We start from the raw sequence: 27,334 nt of genomic DNA, 5'->3' as shown, positions 1-27,334 counted from the left end.
CGCGAGGAGGTGGGAGAAGCTTGGCGGTAGAGCCGAAACGTTGGGAGGAGGAGAGCTTGGAGAGCCATTGGGCTATCTTAGCCCAGGCACCCTTTAGCCCTTGAGACCAGGGCAAAGCTGCACTGGTCTTTGAGGGCTTCTGAGTGCCAAAGACACGGTCTAAGACTGTCTTTGCCCTACCGTGGAGGTATCCCTCCAAAGTGGGACTAGCAGCTAAGTTTCCTTTTACCACCCTAGAGAGCTCCTTTCAGGGTGGGTCGCGGGCATCCCTGGAGTGACTGGTAGTTCCTGCAGGCCCGGAGGTCCTTGACTAGAACTTTGAAAGAGTCTTTGAGTCCTTTAATTCCTTCCGAGGAGGGAGGTAGGACTCGAGCATCGAAATCCCTTCTGACTTCCATTGGTGGTGGAGAACTCTACGTGTGAAGGGAAACTTCCTCCGGAAGTGGAAGTGAGGAAGTCCAAGCCTCGTGCAACACCCTCGGCAGAGGTGAGGTAGGAGAGTGTCTGGCTGGAGAGACAGGAAGGACAGGCCTCGAAGGCCTAACAGGAATTAGTTTCACACTAGGGGATGTAACCGCATCTGAGATTACTCTTTTCCTCTTCAAGGGAAAAGAAGCCAAGATTCCTCGCAGTTGATGTGCTGGTGCTGTTGGATGGGAGGTCACAGAAGAGCGAAATGACATGGCAGGCCAGAAGGCTTGCACTATTGCTCTCACCATGGCAATGAACCAAGGCTGCTTGCTGACGCACTGTCAGAAAGATCACCTGAAGGGAAAGGGACCGAAAGTTCCCTGTGAGGAGTCTCTACCGATATTTGCGGTTGTGGGTCCGTCTTTGAAGATAGAATCTTCGGGATCCTGAACACTTCTGTGGAGCCTCCTTTCCCTTTTCCCAGTGGTCGCGTTGTAATGCATTTGCGGGGAGGGGAATGGGGCAATGGTGACCTGTCATAATCTCTATTGTGAAGTTCCTTTTGCCTGTGAGAATGTTTTGAAGCCTGGGGAACCTGCTCTAAGATCTGGCACAAGTGTGCAGGAAAGCGCTGGCAAGTTGGCGAGCGCTGAAGAGCCGGAGAACGCTTGAGCGCAGGAGTGATGGCACGCAGTAAGGCACTGAGCAGGTAAACATAGGTGCACAGGTGAGCGCGGGAGCTCAAGCGAGCTCTGGCAAGCCGGAGAGTGCTGAAGCGCTGGCACGTAGGAGTGTGTTGGCGCTTAGGATAGCACTGGTGGGGAGGAGAGCGCTAGCGAGTTGGAGAGCGCTGACGCGCAGGAGAACATCGCTGCGCATGAGAGAACTGCTGTGTAGGAGAGCGTAGCTCCATAGGGGAGCACTGATGAGCTGGAGAGCGCTGTTGAGCTAGCGAGCACTGGCGAGCTGGCAAACGCTGGTCTCTAGAACAGCAAGAATGCGCTGGAGAGCGCCAGCGATTGGGAGATCGCTGGGGCACTGGAAGGCGCTGACGAGCAGGCGAATGTTGATGCACCATAGAGCACGGAAGCACTGGAGAGCGATGACACTTTGGGAGACGTTGAAGTGCTGGAGGGCGCTGACGTGATGCTGTGGTGAGCGCTGGTGCACTGAAGAGCGCTGGCAAACAGCCAAATATTTCGGAGGTGCATTATGAGCAGGCAGACAATGAAGAGGAGACAGGAACGGAGAAGGCAGGTCAGCAAGTCGGCGTGAAGGAAGGTCCGGAACAGGGATGTGCCCTTTGAAAGGACAAACATCCTCCAACGGGGATCGTGAACGATCCACAGAAGAGTCCAGGGCTGAAGTCCGAGGACTAGCGGCAGCGTCGTCAGAAGAAGGACCAGGAACGGGCAAAGGTCGAGGGCCAAAAGACGACTGATGCGGAGGCTCATCTGCAGGGGACCGCTGTGAAGATGAGGCTGAGGAGCCGAAGAGGCACCTTTTCACCGATGGTGAAGGGCCACCACTAAGGTGAAGCGGAGGGCGAGCTCTGCGAGATCGAAGATGCCCTTTAGGGGTCAAGGGATCCTCAAGCTGACCTTTAGAAGCAGCAGTCCTCTGCAGAGGAGTATCTATGAGCAAACTCCTCTGAGGAGGAGAAACACTCGTAGGAGAGCCAGATGAAAGGCTTAGTTTCCCCCTCGAAGGATGAACAGGAACGGAGGAAACACAGTAGGCAGCAACAGCTGGAAAGTCTAAAGGTGCAGGGGGGTCGGCAGCGGCCACAGAAGACGCCTCAGACACTACCACGTCGACGCACGACAGAGGATCCACCTCCGAAGCCGACGACGGCTGCACACTAGCACCACGAATGATGAATTACAACAAGGAGTCCTTGGAGGGCGGACTTGGAAGCCCCAAGGACGACCACACCTGTAAAACGGGAGACAGAGACAAGGCCCAACCCGGGGAGAGAGGTGGGGCTGCTTTCGCTAGGGGAAGCAACTCTATCTCTTGAGGACCGCGGTTGGCTATAAATTAAAGGGTCTACGCTACTACTCGACGGTCTCTCGAAAGAGACCAAACGAGCAGGAGCTTCGAAGGAAGGTTAGGAAGCGTTAGAAGAGGTCTTGGGTTTTTCCCTCAAAGAAACCTTCGCAGGAGAAATATCCCGCTTTGACTTCTTCTTCCGTCATCAACCAAACCTTTCCCACTGGGAGGCAGACCGCTCCCTACACCTGATATCTCTATCACACCGTTGACTTCTGTAGGAGGGACAAAGGGTGTGACGATCGATGTCCAAGGCTGACATGAAGATTCTGCAGGGCCGAACTTCATGTCCACGGTAAATACGCATGGTCGCACAAGTAAACACACACACACTAATCAAAAAGAAAGCACAAACAAAAGCAATTAATGGCAGTCCAAAATTAGGCGAAGGGTACAGAACAGCAACGACCGTTCACCATCCGAGCCAAAAGCAAAGTAAGCTAAATGAGCGGGAGCAGTAGCAAGCTACCCCCCCTAGCCCCGCTAACAAGCAGAATGGGTAGTTGACCCTCGCTAAAATTTTAATGGCTCGTCCTTTCAGCTTGGCTAAAAGTAATAACCCCTAATAAATAGCGTATGTTTGTATTCCAGTTATGGAACAAACATGTTACAAGAAGTTATGAAGTATGGCCACAGTAACAGAGTAGAAGATTTGGCATAGCTAGTGACAATAAAGATCTATGAGACAGTAGTAATACCAACAATGTTTACAAATATCCAGACATAAGGGTGTAATAAAAGAAAAACAAATGAAAGAGCTAGAGAGTATACAGTACAAAATTATGAAAGGAATGTTTGAACAGGTTGCTACTACACCTTACTGGGGGCTAATAGCAGAAACAGGAATATGACCAGTTGAAAATAGACTAGAGTATAAAAAGGTGATGCTTTTTCATAACATTTGATGACAAACAACTAGTTAAGGAGGTAGTGAAAGACCAAATAAGGGAACCATATGGGGAAAATTGGGGAAAAAGTATTATAGAAATATGATATTTTGATTATAAAATAAATTTTTGAATATACTTACCCGGTGAATATATAGCTGCAACTCTGTTGCTCGACAGACAACTCTACGGAAAAAACTCGCCAGCGATCGCTACACAGGTTGCGGGTGTGCCCAACAGCGCCATCTGTCAACCAGATACCCAGCTCTCAATGTAAACAAAGACTCAATTTTCTCCTCGTCCCACTGCGTCTCTATTGGGGAGGAAGGGAGGGTCATTTAATTTATATTCACCGGGTAAGTATATTCAAAAATTTATTTTATAATCAAAATATCATTTTTAAATATTTAACTTAGCCGGTGAATATATAGCTGATTCACACCCAGGATGGTGGGTAGAGACCAGTAATATATGTTTACACTTTTATGAGCTAAGAGTTTTTTATTTCATTTTAGAAGTTATCAAAATAACAAAAACAAAATAAATAGGTACCTGGTAAGGAAGTCGACTTGAACAATTACTCTGCCTTTTAAGTACGTCTTCCTTACGGAGCCTCGCGATCCTCTTAGGATGCTGATCGACCCCTAGGAGCTGAAGTATCAAGGGTTGCAACCCATACAACAGGACCTCATCAAACCCCTAATCTAGGCGCTCTCAAGAAATGACTTTGACCACCCGCCAAATCAACCAGGATGCGAAAGGCTTCTTAGCCTTCCGAACAACCCAAAAAACAACAATAAAAACATTTCAAGAGAAAGATTAAAAAGGGTATGGAATTAGGGAATTGTAGTGGTTGAGCCCTCACCCACTACTGCACTCGCTGCTACGAATGGTCCCAGTGTGTAGCAGTCCTCGTAAAGAGACTGGACATCCTTTAGATAAAAAGACGCAAACACTGACTTGCTTCTCCAATAGGTTGCGTCCATTATACTTCGCAGAGATCTATTTTGCTTAAAGGCCACGGAAGTTGCGACAGCTCTAACTTCGTGTGTCCTCACCTTAAGCAATGCTTGGTCTTCCTCACTCAGATGTGAATGAGCTTCTCGTATTAACAGTCTGATAAAGTAGGATAAAGCATTCTTTGACATAGGCAAAGATGGTTTCTTAACTGAACACCATAAAGCTTCAGATTGGCCTCGTAAAGGTCTAGTGCGCTTTAAATAGAACTTAAGAGCTCTCACAGGGCATAAGACTCTTTCTAGTTCATTGCCTATAATCTTCGATAAGCTGGGAATATCGAACGATTTAGGCCAAGGTCGAGAAGGCAGCTCATTTTTGGCTAGAAAACCAAGTTGTAGCGAACATGTGGCTTTTTCTGACGAAAATCCGATGTTCTTGCTGAAGGCATGAATCTCACTGACTCTTTTAGCTGAGGCTAAGCATACCAGGAAAAGTGTCTTTAAAGTGAGATCTTTCAGGGAGGCTGATTGTAGCGGCTCAAACCTGTCTGACATGAGGAATCTTAGTACCACGTCTAAATTCCAACCAGGTGTAACCAAACGACGCTCCTTAGTGGTCTCAAAAGACTTAAGGAGGTCCTGAAGATCTTTATTGTTGGAAAGATCTAAGCCTCTATGCCGGAAGACCGATGCCAACATGCTTCTGTAGCCCTTGATAGTGGGAGCTGAAAGGGATCGTCCTTTTCTCAGGTATAAGAGAAAGTCAGCTATTTGAGCTACAGAGGTACTGGTCGAGGATACAGAGACTGACTTGCACCAGTCTCGGAAGACTTCCCACTTCGATTGGTAGACTCTAAGGGTGGGTGCTCTCCTTGCTCTAGCAATCGCACTGGCTGCTTCCTTCGAAAAGCCTCTAGCTCTCGAGAGTCTTTCGATAGTCTGAAGGCAGTCAGACGAAGCGCGAGGAGGCTTTGGTGTACCTTCTTTACGTGTGGCTGACGTAGAAGGTCCACCCTTAGAGGAAGACTTCTGGGAACGTCTACTAGCCATCGAAGTACCTCGGTGAACCATTCTCTCGCGGGCCAGAGGGGAGCAACTAGCGTCAACCTTGTCCCTTCGTGAGAGGCGAACTTCTGCAGTACCTTGTTGACAATCTTGAACGGTGGGAATGCGTAGAGATCTAGATGTGACCAATCTAGGAGAAAGGCATCTACATGTATTGCTGCTGGGTCCGGGACTGGTGAGCAATAGATTGGGAGCCTCTTGGTCAGCGAGGTCGCAAAGAGATCTATGGTTGGTTGGCCCCAAGTGGCCCAAAGTCTCTTGCATACATCCTTGTGGAGGGTCCATTCTGTTGGAATTACTTGCCCTCTCTGACTGAGACAATCTGCCATGACATTCAAGTTGCCTTGGATGAACCTCATTACTAGTGATATGTCTTGACCTTTTGACCAGATGAGCAGGTCCCTTGCGATCTCGTACAACGTCAGTGAGTGGGTCCCTCCTTGCTTGGAGATGTACGCCAAGGCAGTGGTGTTGTCCGAGTTCACTTCCACCACTTTGCCTCGAAGGAGAGACCTGAAGCTTTTCAAGGCCAGATGTACTGCCAGCAGCTCCTTGCAGTTGATATGCATTATCCTCTGACTCGAGTTCCACAGTCCTGAACATTCCCGACCGTCTAATGTCGCGCCCCAGCCCACGTCCGATAAGAGAACGTGGTTGGGAGTCTGAACAGCCAGGGGAAGACCCTCTCTTAGGTTGATACTGTCCTTCCACCAAGTCAGACAAGACTTCATCTTTTCGGAAATGGGGATCGAGACCGCTTCTAGCGTCTTGTCCTTTTTCCAGTGAAAAGCTAGATGGTATTGAAGCGGACGGAGGTGTAGTCTTCCTAATGACACAAATTGTTCCAGGGATGATAGCGTCCCTACCAGACTCATCCACAGCCTGACTGAGCAGCGTTCCTTCTTCAGCATGTTCTGGATGCATAACAGGGCTTGACTTATTCTGGGGGCCGACGGAAAAGCCCGAAAAGCTAGACTGTGAATCTCCATCCCTAAATACACAATAGTTTGGGATGGGACCAGTTGCGACTTTTCTATATTGACAAGGAGACCCAATTCCTTGGTCAGATCTAGAGTCCACTTTAGATCCTTCAGACAGCGACGACTGGAAGAGGCTCTGAGAAGCCAGTCGTCCAAATAAAGGGAGGCTCGGATGTCCGATAAATGGAGGAATTTGGCTGCATTCCTCATCAGCCTCGTAAAAACGAGAGGAGCTGTGCTTAGGCCAAAGCACAGGGCCCGAAACTGGTAGACCACCTTTTCGAAAACGAATCTCAGAAAAGGTTGGGAGTCTGGGTGGATGGGGACGTGGAAGTAGGCGTCCCTTAGGTCTAAAGAGACCATCCAGTCTTCCCTTCTGACCGCTGCTAAGACTGACTTTGTGGTCTCCATGGAGAACGTCGTCTTTGTGACAAAGACATTCAGCGCACTGACGTCTAGCACCGGCCTCCACCCTCCTGTCTTCTTTGAAACCAAGAAGAGGCGGTTGTAGAATCCCGGAGATTGAAGGTCCGAGACTTTGACCACCGCTCCCTTCTCTAGCAAAAGAGACACTTCCCGTTTCAAGGCTCGTCTCTTTTCTTCCTCTCTGTACCTGGGAGAGAGATCGATGGGAGACGTTGCTAGAGGGGGTTTCCGTACAAAAGGGATCTTGTACCCCTCTCTGAGCAACTTCACAGATTGTGCATCTGCGCCTCTCTTCTCCCAGGCCTGCCAGAAGTTCTTGAGTCTGGCTCCCACTGCTGTCTGAAGTTGCGGGCAGTCAGACTCTGCCCTTAAAGGACTTGGATCCTTTCTTCTTCCCTCGCTTCCCTTCGGCACGAGCACCTCCTCTGCTGGAGGCTCTGCCACGAAAGGGCGGAATAAAGCGAGACGCTGGAGTGTCCATCCTTGATCTAGCTGACAAGGTAGGCAAAGGGGGAGCTTTGCGAGCTGAGGACGCAACAAGATCGTGCGTGTCCTTCTGCACTAACGAAGCGGCTATTTCCTTAATCAGGACTTCTGGAAAAAGGCACTTGGAAAGAGGAGCAAAGAGAAGCTCAGATCTCTGGCACGGTGTAACTCCAGCAGAAAGGAATGAGCAGAGATTTTCTCGCTTTTTAAGGACTCCGGACACAAAAGATGCAGCAAGCTCATTAGACCCATCACGGACGGCCTTGTCCATGCAGGACATAATGAGCAAGGAAGTCTCTTTATCTGTCGAAGAGATCTTCCTGCTTAGGGCTCCTGGACACCAGTCTAAGAAGTTAAAAACTTCGAAGGCCCTAAAGATTCCTTTCAAAAGGTGGTCCAGGTCCGATGATGACCAACAAATCTTAGAGCGTCTCATGGCAAGGCGGCGGGGAGAGTCTACAAGACTTGAGAAGTCGCCCTGGGCAGAGGCAGGAACTCCCAAGCCGAGAACTTCTCCCGTGGCATACCAGACGCTCGATCTAGAAGAGAGTCTAGCAGGGGGAAAAGCAAATGCTGTCTTCCCTAAACTCTTCTTGGACTGCAACCATTCTCCTATCACCCGCAAAGCTCTCTTGGACGAGCGTGCGAGGACGAGTCTAGAAAAGGCAGGAGTGGTAGACGGTAAGCCTAAAACAAACTCTGAAGGGGGAGAACGAGGAGCCACAGAAACAAACTGGTCAGGAAACAGCTCTTTGAAAATGGCCAAAACTTTTCTAAAGTCCAAAGAGGGTTGAGTAGACTTAGGCTCGTCCAATTCTGATTGTGGTTCATCTATATGTGCAGCAACATCATCATCAGAAAGTTCCTCATCCGACAACTGATGAGGAAACGGCAACGGAGTGGGTAATGGCTGGTTCGCTGAGTCCGGTCGCACTGGTGCATGCGTGACTGAGCCGGACGCAACGTCATGGACCTGCTGCCCAGTCTGTGAGCTGGCAACAACCATGGTAGCGCGGGGACGCACAGCGTCTACCCCAGACTGTCTAGACTGATAGGGTTGCGCAGTGGAAACCACACTGGGTTGCGGAGGTTGACGCACCGCGTCAAAACAAGGCAACTCTGACGGTTGTTGAACATCCAGAACGTCAAAGGCAACCTCCGTGCGTCGCTTAACGTCAACATGCGGCTGGCAGATCACACTGGAACGCATGGGTGGAGGAACTCTCTCAACTGGTGTGCGTGAGAAGGTTACCTCAGCGTCCACAGGACGCACAACCGATCGCTTGGAGGGTTGTAGGCTAGGTACTGCACTAGCTGGTACGGCAGCAACCTTCTCCGCATGAAAGTCCTGCATCAGAGACGTAAGTTTAGACTGCATGTCTTGCAGTAGAGACCACTTAGGGTCTACGGGAGCAGGTGCAGGTGCGGCGACAGACAGTGTTAGTGTCTGAAGCGGTACCGCTTTGCCTCTCTTAGGTGGTGAGCAGTCATCGGATGACGGCAACGAGTCCGAACTGACCCAGTGGCTACAACCGGGCCGTTGGACTTGTGCTGAAGGGACCGATTTACGTTTTAACGGTCGCGAGACCTTGGTCCAAAGTTTCTTGCGAGAAACACCTTCAGAAGACGAGGTATAAATGGGCTCTCTCGTCTTAGGTAGGTAGGAGCGATCTTGGGGAGATACGCCCGATACCACGGAGGGAACGTCTGTTCGCTGATTAAAGCCTCTCGAACCCATACGTCGTACGACATTGCTTCTCCCCTGGACTTGGGAGCTTGCAAGAGGTCCCGGACTAGGAGGACGACAGGCACGAACAGACGAACCCTCAAGCGCAACACTGTCCACAACACTATCACTTGGCACTTTAGCACTTCCCACTGCACTTTGGCACTTAAGCTCCTTAACATCCGCCATGAGCTGATTACGGTCACTAGCAAGGGACTCAACTCTCTCACCCAGAGCCTGGATGGCACGCATCATGTCAGCCATCGATGGTTCCTGAGTGCCAGGAGGGGGGTTAGGAGCAACCACTACAGGGGAAGGAATAGGTTGTGGGGCATGAGGAAAGGATACATCAATAGAACGAGAAGAACTTCTCTTAACTCTATCTCTCTCTAGCCTACGTGTGTACTTTTGAAATTCGATAAAATCGAATTCCGAAAGGCCAACGCACTCCTCACACCGATCTTCCAATTGACAGGTTTTATCCCGACAATTGGAACAAACAGTGTGAGGGTCGATAGAAGCCTTCAGAAGATGCCTAGAACAGTCCCTAGCATTGCATTTCCTAAATTTGGGAACTTGTGAAGGGTCAGCCATTTTGAATTGGTCAAGGGAAATTCCAAAAAACGATCAAAAAGTCATCAACAAAGAATCCGATATAAAAAAGAGTTCAAGGATTTGTGTGAAGAAAAACCCTGCACAGCGAAAGCTCAAAACTAGAATATAGTACTTCACCAATTAGATGTGAAAAACTCCAGTTTAGCAACAGCGAGTAAAGTACGTCTTGTCGACACGTCGACAGAGAGAAAATTGAGTCTTTGTTTACATTGAGAGCTGGGTATCTGGTCGACAGATGGCGCTGTTGGGCACACCCGCAACCTGTGTAGCGATCGCTGGCGAGTTTTTCCGTAGAGTTGTCTGTCGAGCAACAGAGTTGCAGCTATATATTCACCGGCTAAGTTAAATATTTAAAAATGCAATATGATATTAAAATTGAAGAAGTATAAAAAGTAAGAACTCAAAAAAGAAATAAAAAGTAAAGTGGCAAATGAAATTATAAGAAAAATAGAAGAAAAGAAAACAGAGATGACCAAACTGGGGTTTGTAAATAGTAATGGCAGAATAGATTACATAGAACTTAACACTAATGAATCAGTAATAGTTATGAAAACAAGCTTGAATACTGTATGTTACAATTAAAAGAAAATTATAGAAACAGGGATGATAAGGATAGGTTTCGTGTGTTGTGTAGGGGGGCAGAGGATACTAAGGAGCATGTGTTTTGCTGTAATGAATTAAGAAAATTTAGAAGTAATGGCATAGAATTAGGAAATTTAGAAACGCCAACTATAGATGTTGCCATGTACATTAGAAAGGCCGTTGAAGTTAGAAGTGAAAGTTTGCAAGCTGTGCTGTCTGCTTGGAGGTAACTAATGATAATGAATTTTCTGCAGACTGCAGCACTTTGCACCTGCTACAGTATGCCTCTTCTAGTACAGTGACCACAGTCACAGTGTTGTTGAGAGAGCAACAAAGGACCGTAGGTTTTATTGTAGTGTATTACAGGGCAATATAACCTAGGAAAAAAACTACTTTATCTAATAGAAAAAATTACGCTCTCTTCAAAAATAACACTCGTTCCCGTCGCAAATGAATAGTTTCAGAAATATATATACATCTATATCCTACGATAATGGGGGACCCCCAGTGGGAACTCGGGGTTTTGGGTGGGGAAAACATACTGGGGAAACGATATATAACCGTAAAACAAGCCTTTTCTTCTCTATACATTAACTTCTTGAAATTATAATAATCGGAGGAAAATACAAAACAGTATATCTGGATAAAATTTGGAGTCGCCGTTGCAAAGATTGTGTCATGAAAAAATACAGTAACCAGTGCTGCCAACGTTTGATGTAGATCAAATGGTAACATTCCATGCTAACATTAGCACTCGTACGTTCGTCCGTTCGTGCATTCCAGTTTTCGTCCTGCGCAGAAAACCCGCCCCCCTGCGCAGAAGCTTTTCCCCTATCTCTTACTCGTTTTATTATCCTACACCTTTTATAATCATCTCATTTTATATTCCAATTCAATATTTTTTATCATACATTCCATTTTATCTTCCTATATTGGGTTTATTTCTTTTGTTATTTATTTTTCACTCCCCGGTTTCACATAAATACTTCCTCTGGACTAGTTTCCCTATCCAGTTCATTCATGTTAAAACCATCTCATTTTATATTTCCTTTCAATATTATTTATCATTCATTCCATTTTACCTTCCTATATTGTTTTTATTTCTTTGGTTGTTTCCTTTTCACTCCCCGGTTTCACATAAATACTTTTTCTGGACTAGTTTCCCTATCCAGTTCATTTATGTTTACACTCTATACTCCGTTGTTTTTCTGTTAACCAATCGAGAACCGATACGTATTCAAAGTTTACACAAGGGGGTTGACAACTGATATTTCCCTACCCCCTTCCTTTGTCTCTTTAAGTGGTCTCTTCATGCCCCTTCCGCCAAATCCTTTTCCCTCGTAACCTTTGTCCGTGTAAGGTGTCCGTCACTTCAAGTGAGATTTATTTTTTCGTGTTTTACGATGGAGGAAGTTATAGATACTGTACTTGTAACGGCTGCAGTATTCCGTACCTAAAAGCATTTGCTAAATTCCATGGTGATTTTTATGATTCTTCATCCAATGTTGATAATTTCCTGAAATCACACAATGTAATTCCTCAACGATTACAGTGCCCCAAGTGTCGTTCCTCCTTATCTTACAGGAAAGACATTCACGTGTTTTATTGTAATACCGAATCCACCATACCTAAAACCAAAAAGAAACGTCGTTGTGGTTATACCGTTACTTCCTATAAAGGTAAATTTTTGGGAAAAATTCGTCTACCCCCATGGAAGATAATATTATTTGCAAAAGGTAAGTCATTCCTCTATAGCCATTATATGTGTTTTTAGGTGGGTTTGTTAGGTTCTGTGCCCTTTTTTACTTCTTATATATTTTGTAAAACTTATATGGAAAAATTATTTAAAATTCGTATGGAAATAACTATCATTAATATCGCTAGTAATGTCACCGTACCGTTGGTAACTCTGTGTATCATTCGTAACATGGAGAATTTTACCTCTCTTGGTAAATACCTGAGGTTTGTGACCTGTCATACTACTAGGTTAGGTTAGGTGGGTTTGTTAGGTTCTGTGCCCTTTTTGTACTTTTTATATATTGTGTAAATATTATATGGACAAATTCTTTAAAATACGTATGGAAATATCTAGCATTTCTATCGCTAGTAATACCATCGTACCGTTGGTAACCCTGTGTACCATTCGTCATCGTCGGTAACACTGTGTACCATTGGTAAAGTTGCTAATGTTATCGTTCTCTGTAAATGTCACCGTTAAACAAGTGCTTATATTTAAATAGTTTAACACAATATATATGGCAGCAGTGATTTTACTTAACCATTTTAACAGAAAACATATGTTTTCCTGTAGGAAATAACGTGATTTAACCGGTTTTCACCTTCATTTCATCCGTAATAACATCAACCAATTCGGCAACTTAAAGTTATCCGAATTGGTTGATGTTTGATTGCGGTTGAAATGAAGGTCAAATTCGGATAAATCACGCTATTTACTATAGGAAAATATATATTTTCTGTTCGAAATCACACCCTGTAATACAGTACAATACAAATTTACCCCTTTGTATATCTGCGGCCAGTTCCTCACGCGTCGATTAAAAATGGACCTAAATTTTCCTCCTTAACCTAACCTACAAGCCGTGTCCTTACCTACATACCTAACAAGGGGGGGGCCTAACGTCCCCCTGCGAACCCCCTTACACTGCCGTATTCTAATTTAGCCTTAATACATACAGGTGGCTGCTACCATACATACATTTCCGATATAACATTATGCCTACAACCATTGTAATGTAGAGTAAATAACGAAGGCCCTGCAACCTCTAAAAGAATCCTACCGGACCCCATCCTACCTAGCTTAGAGGCCAAGAATAGGCTTAGCTAATAAGGCTACACGAATTAAATAAATTACCCTGGGAGCTTAGGCTCACCGTATTGATCATAAACCATTATAATTACCTTGGCACATCTGATATTCATCCTTTATGGCCTTTTTAAAAATGGTAATTAAAGAAAATGTGATGCTTAAACACGTTGATAACCAAACACAAAATATCTTCAGTAGAGTCCAGTCCAGTATATGGTTGTTTGGGTCATAGCCTTTATAACGGCCACCTTTTAATTTATATGTTTCTTTATTTTGCATTTTCTCTCACTTTGCTTTAGTTTAGTCTATAACTTGTCCAGCATTTCTTTTCTGGCTTTCCAAAGTTTGTAAATGATTTTCCGATATTCAAATATATTTTCCTCATTTTCTAATTAAAAAAGTAGTAGTTTTTTTTCATTATGCTTTCTCTAATTTCGGGGTGTGGTCTCATGAGCAGGATGTTCTCATATCTTATTATTATTATTTTTATCATTATTATCGTTATCATTATTATTATTGTTATTGTTATTATTATTATTATTATTATTATTATTATTATTATTATTATTATTATTTTATTATTATTATTATTATTATTATTATTATTATTATTCATAACTTGTGGATAATCTTTAATATTTTTTGCCCTTTTCATTTGTTGTTTTTCAAACAGATCGAGAAAGATATCTTTCACCAGTTCGTTTCCGTTGTTCTTCATTATATATTTCAGATAGTTTAGCTTCGTTTTCATGTCTGGTGTAGTAACAGGAGGATCCGACTTCTGCACTCAAGACACTTATTGGCATAAATTTTGGGGCTCTTGATATTATTCTGCACGTGTTGTTTTCTATAATTTGTAGCTTATCTATCTCTTAATTACTTAAATGTAATGCCCTTGTTGAGTGAAGGAGGCTTGGAAGCGCCACCCCTTTCCAAAAATCTTTTCTTATCATAAATCTATTGCAACTTGTAGCAGAAATGAAGGCTGTCTGGTTGATAAATCTATAGGCTTCATTAAATATTTCTTCTTCATGTTCTTGGAAACAGTTTCTTTTGCTCGATATTTTTGTTCCTATATATCTAATTGAGGTAACTACTTTAAAACCTTCAATTTCCTGTGGTGGGAATTTGTTTATTTTGAGTCTACATTCGCTGGATATGTAAGTTAGTGCCTTTATTGCTATTTTTGCATCTCATATGATGTGTGCGATTTGAAATCCATCATCTGCAAAGAATATTGCAACGATTCTGCATATCAAATTTCTAAACCCTCTTGTGTTCAGTTCAAAGTATGTGATAATGCTGTAAGTTACAGCCTTGTCTTATTCCGCATTGAGATCTTGATGTTTCCTACAGTTTCGTTATTTACATATAGATCTGTTTCGTCATTTTTGTGAATGTTGGCTATAAAATTCATTATTTCTAGATGCACTTTGAACGATTTCATGGCTTCTATCAGTCTGTTTCTTTTTATACTGTCAAATGCTTTGCTGAAGTCCACCGAGATGACGTATAAATGTTGACTTTGACGGTAGGATTCTTCAATAATGTATTGCAACATGAAAATATTGTCGGTCATATGTCTGCCTTTAGTGAATTCTATTTGGGTATCCAGAAGTTCTACTTCCTTTTGAAGGCGCATCTATATTTTATTTCTAAGTATTCCCATCATGATTTTATAAGATACATTCAGGAGTGCTATTAGGTTGAATTCACCAACTTTTGGTATTGGCACCTTTGGTAGCAGCTTCGTGTTTGATTTTGTCCAGTTGCACTTATTATCTTCTTCTTGTCCTTCTTTGAGTGCTTTTCTATAGCAATCTGTAACTATTTTGAGAGATTCTTTACTTTTGATTACTTTTTTATACATTTCTACTTTCCACCCGTCTGGTCCTGGTGCTTTTCGTGTTTTCATTTTCTTTATCTGGTTTTCAATATCTTTATCACTTATTTCCCAGTTTTCCATACTACCTATTTTTGCTATAAATCCTTTTCGGCAGGCATTTGGGTGTTCTCTAAGTTGTAGCTCATTTTGTTTTTTCTTGTTTTTCTTTCTTATACTTTTCTTCGTATTGTTCTCTCTCATTTTGATTTCATGTTTCTTCCATATTGTGTCCATGTATTTAGTAGATACCCTTCCAGTAATTTTTGAAGATATCTATCCGGCCCTTTTCTGTAAGGCCTTTCCATATTCGTCATAGACTTTTATTTGCTTATTTGGTTTTCTTTTGCCTCCCTGTCTTAGTCTATCGACGTGCTTCCATACCTTCCTGTATTCTTTTTCTTCACTTATTTCCTTTTTCATATTCATTTGAAAAGTTGGCATAGCTTTGTAAACTAGCCTTTGGGCTGCTTCCTTTGCTTCGACGTATTTCTGTTGTATTCCTCCCTGAGGTCAGGGTTGTTTTCATATATTTTCCTTCGTTTGAACATCTTTCTTGTGCTGGTTGCTTTCTTCACCAAAGTTCCGACTTAAAGTGATCTTTGTTTCTTTTCTTAACATCCCGTATGCTTCATTTATTATTATCTGATTTAAATTCCTGACTGTTTCTACTTTTTCTTTTGCTATTTTCCTTATTTCCTCTCCGTAAGTTTTCAACTTTTTTTCTTTGGTAGTGTAATAACAGCTATTATTTTCACTATTTTCTTCCTCTTCACCACTGGGTTTCTTGAATTCAAATACTGCCATTATTGAATTATGGTCAGGTAAATCAAATTCTTCCTTTTGTGAATCGTTGTATGCACTAGTTTATTGTTCTAAATTCTAATGTTTTATGTGAGTTCGAACATGACATTAGTATCCTGAAATTCTTAATCTTCCTGGTTTTGCAATTGATTCGTTTAAACCGGGTAAAATAAATGTTCAGGATTGATAAGAATTTTGTGGTTGATACAATTTCTCTTACATAGATTACCCTTAAAATAATTTTTTTTCATTTCCTAACACATACACCGAATGGCATGGCCTGTTTTTTTTTTCTCTCTCTCCTCACACATCTGGCAATACCAAGATAACTGAAAATTTTTCTTTAATCAAGCCGTTAACTACTGCACTGTAATTGTTCAGTGACTCTTTCCACTTGGTAAGGGTAGAAGAGATTCTTTACTATGATAAGCAGCTCTTCTAAAAGAAGGATCTAAGAGAAGGCCACTCCAAATTGGAATAACTGTTCTCTAGTCTTTTGTAGTGCTATAGCCTCTGTACCATGGTCACTGTCTTACTGTCTTGCGTTAGAATTCTCTTTCTTGAGGGTACATTTATGCACACTATACTATTTCTTTCTTTACTGGGCTCATTATCCTGTTAGGTTTGTAGTGGCCTAATTGATAATGTCCTTGCCTAGTGATTGCCAGACTGGGGTTCGAGTCCCACTCAAGCTCGTTGGTTCCTTTGGTTGCTGCAACCCCACCATCCTTATGAGCCAAGGATGGGTGCTTTGGGAGCCTAAAGTTCTATCTGCTAAGTCATCAGCAGCCATTACCTAGCACTAGTTTGGGTGGAGTGGGGCTTGGGCATTATCCTGCTTGATAGGGCAATGTCAATGCCCTTTGCCAGTCATGGGAAGCCTTGAAACCGGCTTTAGAGCCTTTTAGCTTATAAAACATCCCGTTTTTCCAACTAGGGTTGTATCTTAGCTAATGATAATGATAATAATAATAATAATAATAATAATAATAATAATAATAATAATAATAGCTATTGATGTTCGCGTTGGAAGAAAATATCTCATGAAATATGAAAAGATTTACTAACATTTCTGCTGTTTTTATACTTGGAAAAATTACTTCTACAAAAGCACAGTACACCTTCCATATCCCTTATTCAATAAAACCGAGATAAATTGGTATTTTTTAAAAATCATTTACTATTAGAATCATTACTAGAAATGGCGTCTACCCAAAACACGCTGTTTCGTAGCTCTGACAAGCTGGCAAATAACATTGAAATTTGATCATCAGAAATTCATAAAGCCTTTTCACGGTTATAAAAAAAAAATAAATAAAAATTTGATCGATTCCAATATGATTATGATTCCATCGTCAAATTAAGGATTATTCTACAAAGACTAGGAGTGTAGTCGTCCGTATTGTTTGACTAACTGCAACTAACGACTGTCGTGAAATAAATTTTTGGGAATGAATATTTGGAAAATGCTACTAAACTATAATGGTATTCTCTTTTTATAATTCTTAAATTAATTATATCAGACCAAAACTAAAAATAGAAAAAAACACTTGATTTCATTCCAAAAAGCCGCAGACGTATAATGCTTTCGAATGCATACATGTTTGACCAAGTAACATGAATTTAATGTCATCAGCCCAATGTTGCCAACTTAGCGCAAAATGCGCTAGATCTAGGGCACTGGCATCACAAACAGCGCATAGGTTTTTGTATTTTGTATTTTTTGGCGCAAATTTAATTGGTTCGGTGGATTTTCTAGTACATTTCTGAAATGTGTGTATATATATATATATATATATATATATATATATATATATATATATATATATATATATATATATATATATATATATATGTGTGTGTGTGTGTGTGTGTGTGTGTGTGTGTGTGTAGGTTAAAGTGCAATCAATTCTTAATGAGGTGAAGTTGAACATCCCAAGATGACCTCTCTCTCTCACTCTCTCTCTCTGCTTGAAATTTCTGACACCATAGTTGCTACTCGACATTGTAATTTTGGGGCTACTAGTGTTATAATATTTACAACATTTTTACAGTATAAATCATTGTTGTTTATTTTTCATTAAAATTTTTGATAAATTACATTCTTCAAGTCCGTAGTTAATAAAGTTTGAACCTGTGTGACAATTCTATAAGGCAATAAGTGTACCTGATTGTACTATTGCACTATTTTCCTGTAAATATTATACCATTGATACTTTTAATGATTCTCTCCCTCATCATATGCGGCAATGCCTTTCGCTAATAAGCCTTAACATAAGAAGTTTTAAGAAAAATCACGACGATTTTATTGGTTATTTGAAAAATTGCAATCATGAATTTGACATTATAGTGCTAACTGAAACTTGGGCTAAGCAAGAAACACATTGCATGAATTCACTTCCAGGGTATAATGCTTTTCATAATTATCGTGAGGGCCGGAGGGGTGGTGGTGTGAGCATTTTTGTTAAAGATTCACTTTTGTTTAAACCTCTCGATGAGTTAAGCATATCTACAGATAATTTTGAAAGTGCCGGGGCTACAGTTTCTGTTCCCAATTCCTCTCATTCTGCTATTATCTTAGGTATATACAGGCGTCCAGGAGGTGACGAAAATATGTTTTTCAACTCGCTAGAGGCGGTACTAAGAAGTCCAGGTATCTCTTCTGGGAATACTGTTGTCACAGGGGATTTTAACATCTGCCTAATGAGGGAAGGGGAAAGCGAGACCACACGGAGACTGATCAACACAATGAGGTCTTTCGAATACCGACCATCAATAACTAGGCCTACCAGGATCGGGTCAAATGACTCTCTTTCCTATATCGATCACATTTGGGCCAATAATAACCTCGTTAGTAACTCTGGGATATTTTTAGCTGATATCACTGATCATTTCCCAATTTTCGGTAGCCTTTTATTGCCTGCACTAAGCAGCATGAATGACAAAATAAGAATTCAATTTAGAGACATGAGCCAAATTAATGATAGAAAATTTACAGAACTACTCCGGGGTAGAGACTGGTCAGCAGAATATGGTCACGCCTCCTTAAATCCTCACGTAGGTTTGTCCTCTTTCAGTGACAAGATTGATAGTTTCTTCAATGAGTGTTTTCCCCTAAAAACAAAATTTGTTAGTGTTAAAAGATTGATGAATAGGTGGATTTCCAAAGGACTTCTTAAATCAATTAATATTAAACATAATCTGTACCGAAGAATGAAATTGGGTAATTATAGTAGCCAACATTACAACAACTATTGTAATCTGTTAATACGCAAGGCAAAGAAAAATTATTTTGAGAGTACTTTTGACCAACTCCGTAGAGATGCCAAAAAATCTTGGGACTTAATCAACTCGTCACTAAGGCCAGGCAGAAAAAAGAGTAGCTCACTCAGAAAACTGATTCGAAACGGGGAAACCATTACTGACACTAAACAAATTGCAAATGCTTTTAATCTTCATTTCTCTACAATAGGCGTTACTCTAAGGGATGCTTTACCTCAAAATATTAACTTAGATTTCCGTACCTATTTGCCTCCCTCAAATCAGCAGTCTATTTTTTTTACCCCTTCATCTCCATTTGAAGTGATAAACATTATAAAAAAACTGAAAAACAAAAAAAGCAAATATTCATTCTCCTCCTACAAGATTATATAAGAACAATGCTTACCTACTTGCCTTTCCTATATCTATGCTATTCAACCGTTGTTTAGATGCTGGTATTTATCCTGGCATTTTGAAAATTGCTTGTGTGACTGTGTTAACAAATCTGGTGACATCAGATGTTAATAACTATAGACCAATTAGCTACCTTCCTTTGTTGAATAAAATATTTGAAAAACTATTGTATAGTCGACTTTACTCTTTCTTCAATAGTTGTAACATCTTCTCTACGTGTCAGTATGGTTTCTTACGAGGCGTAAGTACTAGTAATGCTGTTCATGACCTCCTTGAAAATATCTATAATGCAATGAATAAAAATGAATACCTTGGTGCGGTTTTTTTGGATTTAAGCAAAGCCTTTGATACTGTGTCTCATGATATACTACTTCAAAAGCTGGAACATTATGGTATACGAGGCAATGCACTACTCTTACTCCAATCCTACCTAACAAATCGAAAACAATTTGTCACGCTCGATGGTCATCTTTCAGAGATTATGGATGTCAAAATAGGTGTCCCTCAGGGATCAGTCTTAGGACCGTTATTTTTCCTCATCTATATTAATGATTTGTCTCGTTCAGTTGGCAGGTTAAACTCCATACTTTTTGCCGATGACACCACGCTCCATCTTTGTCATAAAAATATTTATTCTCTTTGTAATTCTTTAACTGTTAACTTAAATAATGTTAAAAATTGGTTACTATCGAATAAATTGACCCTAAATGAGAGAAAAACATATTTCATAATATTTTCTTTGCGCAAAGTTCCCGGTAACATAAGAGTTGCAATAGGAAATCACACTCTTGACCAGAAGTCCAGTGGAAAATTTTTAGGAGTAATGTTTGACAATAAATTAACCTTCAGTAAGCATGTGGATATGATAGTCAATAAAATTTCCAAAGTTACAGGTATCATATATAGGCTGAAGGATTATTTCCCGCTATATATATTAAAACAACTCTACCACTCTTTAATATCTCCTCATCTAAATTACTGCATTACAGCGTGGGGGAGTTGCAGTAGAAGCGTCCTGCAACCGCTAATCATTATGCAAAAAAAAAAAAAAAAAAAAAAAAAAAAAAGCTGGTGAGAATAATAACTTCGAGTGATTATTTAGCTCATACATCACCCCTATTCCGGTCTCTCTCGATTCTGAAGTTGGAGGACACCTACAAACTCTCCTTAATGAATTTGATGTTTCAAACACTTTCGCTGCATAAATATCCATCCATTAGACAAAAAATAATTCAGGTACAATCAGCACACCAATATGGAACAAGAGACTCTAACTTAACTCTTCCCTTCGTACGTGTAAAGAAATGTGAACAGTTTTATCTCTATCAGGGAGTTAAACAATGGAATACTCTGCCTGCTTATCTTAAGGCATTGCTTAGCATTCGATCTTTTAAAAAATCATATACTAATATGTTATTATCTGTGTACTAAGTTTTATTAGTAGACATTTCTTCATGACCTAACCATTAATGCACACTATAATGTTCTTAATTCTTATATTGTTTATTGCTTGTATACATTTGTAATTCTAGCATTTCTACCATATCAATGTTTAAATTCAAAAGTTGCACTGTTTATTATTCCGCCCTTCTTTATTATACGAATATACATTTCCATTTATTTTTAGGCTAAAAAGCTCATTTATATGTGTTTATGTGTATGTGTATGTATATGTACATATGTGTATATGTATGTGTATATGTATGCATATGTATATACTTATGTATATATATGTGTACATTTAATAGATCTATATCAATATTTACTTTTTTATCATTTTTTTTAATTGATGATATTATTCTATTTGTATTATTGCCCGAAGAGCTCTGCTCCATATGGGCTTGGACCGAATCTTTTTTTGTAAATATGTTTTTGTCCAATAAACATTATTATTATTATTATTATTATTATTATATGTCAGCCGTATTATTCGTATAACAAACCCGTATCCAACATTCGTAATAATTGCATTGTTGCAACTGACATTATTGTTGTTCGTTCATCTTTTGTGCGAAGTAAATTCACATACAGGGAGAAAACTCTTCCTAGCACATTTCTAAGGCATTTCAGACCTCAATGTACCTCATTTATGTCCAACACAGTTGGAAATACCGATAAGCTAGCAGCAGTGTTGTCAGATTTGGAGATTTGTTCCTAGATTTGGAGATTTTGGGTGTCTTATGGGGATATTCTGTTCAAATTTCCATGAAGACACAAAGATGAGTAAACTTTTATATTGTTGCAATTAGTTTGCTTGCACTTATATGAAGTATAGTGATTAATTTCTATATTAATAAAGCCTACATGACCAAGACAGAAGAGAATATATTTGTAGAAATGGGGATTTTGGGGTTGTTTTGGGGATTTTTATAATAACCCATCTGGCAACACTGTCTCAGTCTAGCAGGCGTGGACTTGCCACAAACGCTGTCCGGCCTGTTCATCGAAGGTCCGAATTTCAATTATTTTATTGGGCTCATTTACACTATTATTAATCTACGATGGAGAATGATATCTTGGACTCGTTGGAGGATTTAGGGTATGTTGATTCAAGATTTTGCTGTGTAATGACGTTAATCATTCCCTGTTTACCAACCCACTAAAGCTTGCAGGGTTGTTATTGCTCTCGTTCTCAAGTCAGTTTTTTAGTAATGTTATTATTAATGTTAAATTATGCTATTTATTCTCACTTGAAGGTCAGGACTATTTCCACTACATATACATAAGGTAGGTCTGAATCGATCTAACTATTATTCTAATAGGTTCTAACCCTAAGGATTACTAGATAGCCCATACCAGGTTCATTGGTTTTATTGTAGTGTATTACAGGGCAATGTAACCTAGGAAACAAACTACGGTATATATCCGCCGATAATAGGGAACCCCCAGTGGTAATTCGGGGTTTTGGGTGGGGGAACGGTATATAACAGTAAAACAAGCCTTTTCTTTTCTATACATTACCTTCTAGGATGTATAATAAACCAATGACAAAATGCGCTAATTATCTATGTCCTATACCAACGGTATATTTTTCATTTATTTGTTGACATTCTACGGGTGGGTTGTAATCACTCTCGTTCGTTCGTTTGTATATAGCAGTTTTCGATCTTCTGCACATAAACTCCTCTCACCTGCACATGAACTCCGCCTTAACCAATAGGATTACTTCTTCTCTTATACAACCCCTCCCCATTTTCTAAGTCATTTTAATCGCCACATTCAAGTATTCTACTTCACCTGGTTTATTCAAGTATTTTACTTGATCCAGTACAACTATACTATTCCTTTTATGTAATACCCACGTATACATTTTATATTCCCATTAAATATTATTTATTATACACTCCATTTTATCTTGCTATTATTCCTTTATACATTTTGTTATTACCTTGTCACGCCCAGAGTTCACATAAATACTTGCTCTGAACAAGTTTCCCATTCTAGTTCATTTATGTTTACTCTTTACACTGTTGTTTTTCCGTTAAACAATCACGAACCCATACGTATGGAAAGTTTGCACGGCGGGGGTTAATATTTCCCAACCCCCACCTTCCAACAAACCCTTTTCTGTGGAAACCTTTGTCCAAGTCAGGTCTTTGTTAGTTCAAGAGAAGTCTTTTTGCGTATTTTACGATGGAAGTTATAGAATACCTATATTTTCCCCCCCTAACCTAACCTACAAGCCGTGTTGTTACCTACTTACCTAATGGGGTGGGGGCTAAAGCCCCCCCCTGAGACCCCCCTTACACTGCCGTATTCTAAGGTGGAAATAATAATACATACAGGTAGCCGCTATCATCCATTCACCCCCCCTCTCTTATAGGTTTAAGTAATTGTTTGTAAATTACTTAAGACATTCGTCATTCATTTCATTGTATTTTTCATACAAGTCGTTGTATGTAAATTTACTTTATATTTTACGAATTAACTTTTTATTTTACATATTTTAGTACAAAGTCTTATATAATCTCGATTAGGTTTGCTGTACGACACATACTAGGTATGAACACGAAGGTTTACGTCACATTTACGGGGTATTACATCATGTTTATATTTCCACGTGGTTAGAATGTTCTTGAAAACCCCTGAGTTAGTTTTAGTTTTTTTTAGGGTTTCGATGGGTTGGTGGGCGGGGTTTGCAGAGAGTTGCCTCGCTTATGCATTGGTATTCGTCTGCTACTTGATTTGTTGGTAACCTAATAACGCTAGGCTTTGTCCCCAAGCCATTAGAATAATCTGTTTAGAATTATCTAGAAGTTTTAAATCAATATTTGCCCCCAAGAAAATTGTAAGCAGCAGAAGAGATGCAGCATATCACTTTGAAAGAGCCAGCGCCCTCTCTCCTCTTGAATGTATACTGTCTCGAAAGTGAATAAGTTTTTATCCACCATACATAGTGTGTAGTGTGATCAGGAGCCTTTGTATATCAGCGGCCAGTTCCTCACACGTTCATTAAAAATGGACATCAACTAACCTAAACTTTCCCCCCCTAACCTAACCACCAAGCCATGTCCTTACCTACTTACCTAAAGGGGGCTAACTCCCCCTTGCGACCCCCATTACACTGCTGTATTCAAAGTTAGACATAATAATACATACAGGTGGCCACTATCATACATACACCCCAAAGTTTTTTTATTACTTCATTAAAAAGGTAAATTTTATTTGTTCTGGAACTGGAATACAAACCACGCTTTGCCAGTAAATCTGCCTTCTCATTTCCAGACACACCTACCTTTGCCAGAATCCAACAAAACAAAGTGTTATACCTCTCAGTCCAATAATAATGATGCCATGGAAGTGGAAGGCTACTCTTTGTCGTCTCTGCGTTGATCACACTTGGGTGACTCGAGTCTGCTAAATTGCTTGCACCAACCGTATTGCGATGACTGTTTGGTACCTTTAACAATGAGGCATTTGTTGACTGAATGCCCCAATTATAGCAACTTTAGAAATAGTTATCTGTTTGAGGCTCAAGGTGAGGATGGCAGGATCATCCTTTTCAAGATTCTTGGACATGTCATGATATACGTGCGGCATTTTAAAATTTATTTTAGAAGCAGTCTTTTGAAAGCTATTTAGTTTTTATTTGTTCCGTAACCGAAATACAAACCACGCTATTTACATTGGGTTTACCTTTTAGCGCAGCTGAAATGGCGAGCCATTAGAATTTAACGAGGGTGTATTACCCCCGCGCTAGTTAGCGGGGGGGTAGGGGAGTGGTAGCTAGCTACCCCTCCCCCCCCTCACACACAGATGAATGCTCACTTTCACTTTTGGCTCGGACTGTGACAGACGTCTCTGTCTTGGTCCTCTCTTGGCAGCCATTGTTTGTTTTGTCTTTACTTAATTGCTTACTTTTCTTTTACTCAATATATATGTAAACATGTTTTCATGTTTGTATATATATTTGAGTATAGAAATCATTAAGTTTCCTTTTCAGAGTTGTGTGTGTAGTGTACGATATCTACGTGGAGTCCTCGGCAGTTAGGCCACCACGGCGTAATTTTATGGGTGGCGATCGAGTTTGACATGTCTTTCTCTCTCTCTCTCTCTCGAGGTCGTTCACCCTTTTACTACGTGTTACTACGCCCTTGTAGCTTCCTTTCCGTGGGGGGGGGGGTTGCTACGCCGTACGTTTGTCTTAATTAGTTTATGAATCTAATTGTGGTTGTTAATTTTTCAGTCTGTAGAACGATTCCTTTCGAGGTTTTCGTTCTTTCGTTAGTGTTCATTCATTTTTAAATTACATAATTACATAGTTTCATAATTATAATTGTTATAATTTTGTTTTGGTTACAACTCTCCTTCCGTGAGTGTAAGTGGTTGTGAGGGCACGTGCCTGTTGTGTAATTCTTGTTTCCTTTCCCTCGGGATTCCTCTTCGGAGCCTTCCCGGGGGAATGAATGTGTACTAATGATTTTTGTTTTATTTTTTTACAGTTATCGATCTACAGTAGTTCGTTTCTGTAATATGGCAACGGTGTGAGCTGTCTTGTTGAGGCCTGGGGATTCGGCTGTTGCTGCCTCCTCCCCTTGTATTTTCGTCAGGGGCGTGTCTCCTTCTACTGGATGTACTCCCGTGACGACGGACAGCTCTCCAGTTCATTTTAGAACTCTCAGGAGGCTTGCCTCCTCGGGCGGGTAACTTTCCTTCCGAGGGAAGTTTTTCCTGTCCAGGCTTGAGTTTTCCCCTTTTGGGGGGTTCTTTTCTTGCCTTTTTTTCGTGCGACTATGCTCGTGGTGCTGAGCGGTCACACCTGCAGTTTCGCTCAAGGGCTGGGCAACTGCAGGAGCCCCTCTTCGGAGGATTGCTCCTTTTAGGTCACTGGCTGACCAGTCTCTTCTACGAAGTGTTTCTCTTTCGTTCGCGAGAGAGTACACTCATAGAGACTCCTCTTCGGAGGATTCTTCTGCTGCTGTTGCTGTTGGCCTCCTTCACCGTAAGGCCCACCGTCCGCCTCGTCGTAAGGGCCTCTCATCTCCCTATAAGGGTGCTAAGAGGCGCCTTTTTGAATCTCCGTTTGCAGCCTACAACTCCTTCTTCTTGATCTTCCGCCTTGGTGTAGATGGACAGCAGTCTGATCTCGTCTTCCGACGGGCAACGGTCTCCCCGACGGACAACGGTATTCCAACGGACATCAGTCTCCCAGCGGACAGGCAACGGTCTTCCGATGGACATCTGTCTCCCGACGGACAACGTTCCCTTCGGGGCAAAGGGTTGCCTTCCACGGGGGTTCTTCCCTTGCGTGTCAGGGTTCCCCTGCGCGCCCTTCTGCTGTGTTCTCTCCTGCTCCTGCTCAGTGTTAGCGCACAGGCACACTCCTGCTCATCAGCGCTTCCTGATCGCTAGCGCTCTCCTGTCGTCAGCGCTCTCATGATGATCATCCCTGCTGTTCCTGTTGGTTCCTGTTGGTTCCTGTTACGCGCCCACGTTCGCCCTCGCGATCTAGAACTTCGGTTCAGGTCTGGGTCAAGGACTCTTCTTCTATGCGCTGGCTTCCACGCGTTGCCTTCTGCTCGCCAGCGATCATCAGCTCGCCAGCGATCATCAGCTCGCCAGCGATCATCAGCTCGCCAGCGATCCCCTGCTCGCCAGCGATCACCTGCTCGCCAGCGCGCACAGGCGATTTGAGTATCGCCTATTCAACAGCGTTCTACACGTCAGCGATCACTTGACTCTCGGTAATCCCCGGATCGGCCGCGTGTGTTACAGCCGGAGCACCAACGTTCTCCAACGCTTCTGAAGGAACAAGGTTCGCCAGCTACTAGCTCGCCATCGCCCACCTGCGCATGCTGCTCGCCATCGCGCGATCGCCCACCTGCGCATGCTGCTCGCCATCGCGCGATCGCCCACCTGCGCATGCTGCTCGCCATCGCGCGATCGCCCACCTGCTCATGCTGCTCGCCATCGCGCGATCGCCCACCTGCGGATGCTGCTCGCCATCGCGCGATCGCCCACCTGCGGATGCTGCTCGCCATCGGGCGATCGCCCACCTGCGGATGCTGCTCGCCATCGGGCGATCGCCCACCTGCGGATGCTGATCGCCATCGCGCGATCGCCCACCTGCGGATGCTGCTCGCCATCGCGCGATCGCCCCCTGCGCATGCTGCTCGCCATCGCGCGATCGCTCACCTGCGCATGCTGCTCGCCATCGTGCGATCGCTCACCTGCGCATGCTGCTCGCCATCGCGCGATCGCTCACCTGCGCATGCTGCTCGCCATCGCTCGCCAACGCGTCGACATGCCACAACGCGCCATCGCTAACCTGCGCGTTAGCGCTCACCAGCTCACCACCGATCGCCTGTTTATCCATATCGCCAGCGGTCTTCCTCGCCCACGCAGCAGCGCGTTTCCTCGCCATCGCGCTAACGCTTGCGTTCTCCGCCTCGGACTCGCGCTCATTCACCTGCCCACCCTCGCGACCGTTCGCCTGCGCGCCCGCGCGATCATTCGC

At 42.2% G+C, this 27,334-nt stretch overlaps 2 protein-coding genes across 3 annotated transcripts in view; one reads left to right on the top strand and one right to left on the bottom strand.

The window, feature by feature from the left end:
• The window catches only part of vnc (GNAT family N-acetyltransferase vnc), a 130,814-nt gene extending 117,547 nt beyond the window's left edge, over positions 1-13,267 (bottom strand). Inside the window, exon 1 of the mRNA XM_068357049.1 lies at positions 13,109-13,267. Within this exon, the coding sequence (XP_068213150.1) occupies positions 13,109-13,129 (21 nt within the window). The 5' untranslated portion in view covers positions 13,130-13,267. The remainder of the gene's footprint in view (positions 1-13,108) is intronic.
• Positions 13,268-21,773: 8,506 nt separating this feature from the next.
• The window catches only part of LOC137625973 (protein FAM98A), a 182,805-nt gene continuing 177,244 nt past the window's right edge, over positions 21,774-27,334 (top strand). For both annotated transcript variants that reach the window (XM_068357046.1, XM_068357045.1), the window contains exon 1: positions 21,774-21,916. In XM_068357046.1, the coding sequence (XP_068213147.1) occupies positions 21,879-21,916 (38 nt within the window). In that variant the 5' untranslated portion in view covers positions 21,774-21,878. The remainder of the gene's footprint in view (positions 21,917-27,334) is intronic.

This window comes from Palaemon carinicauda, chromosome 33, assembly GCF_036898095.1.
Source record: "Palaemon carinicauda isolate YSFRI2023 chromosome 33, ASM3689809v2, whole genome shotgun sequence".
NCBI lineage: Eukaryota > Metazoa > Arthropoda > Malacostraca > Decapoda > Palaemonidae > Palaemon > Palaemon carinicauda.
Note: the sequence above shows the minus strand (reverse complement) of the source record. Positions and strands in the feature narration are given on the sequence as shown.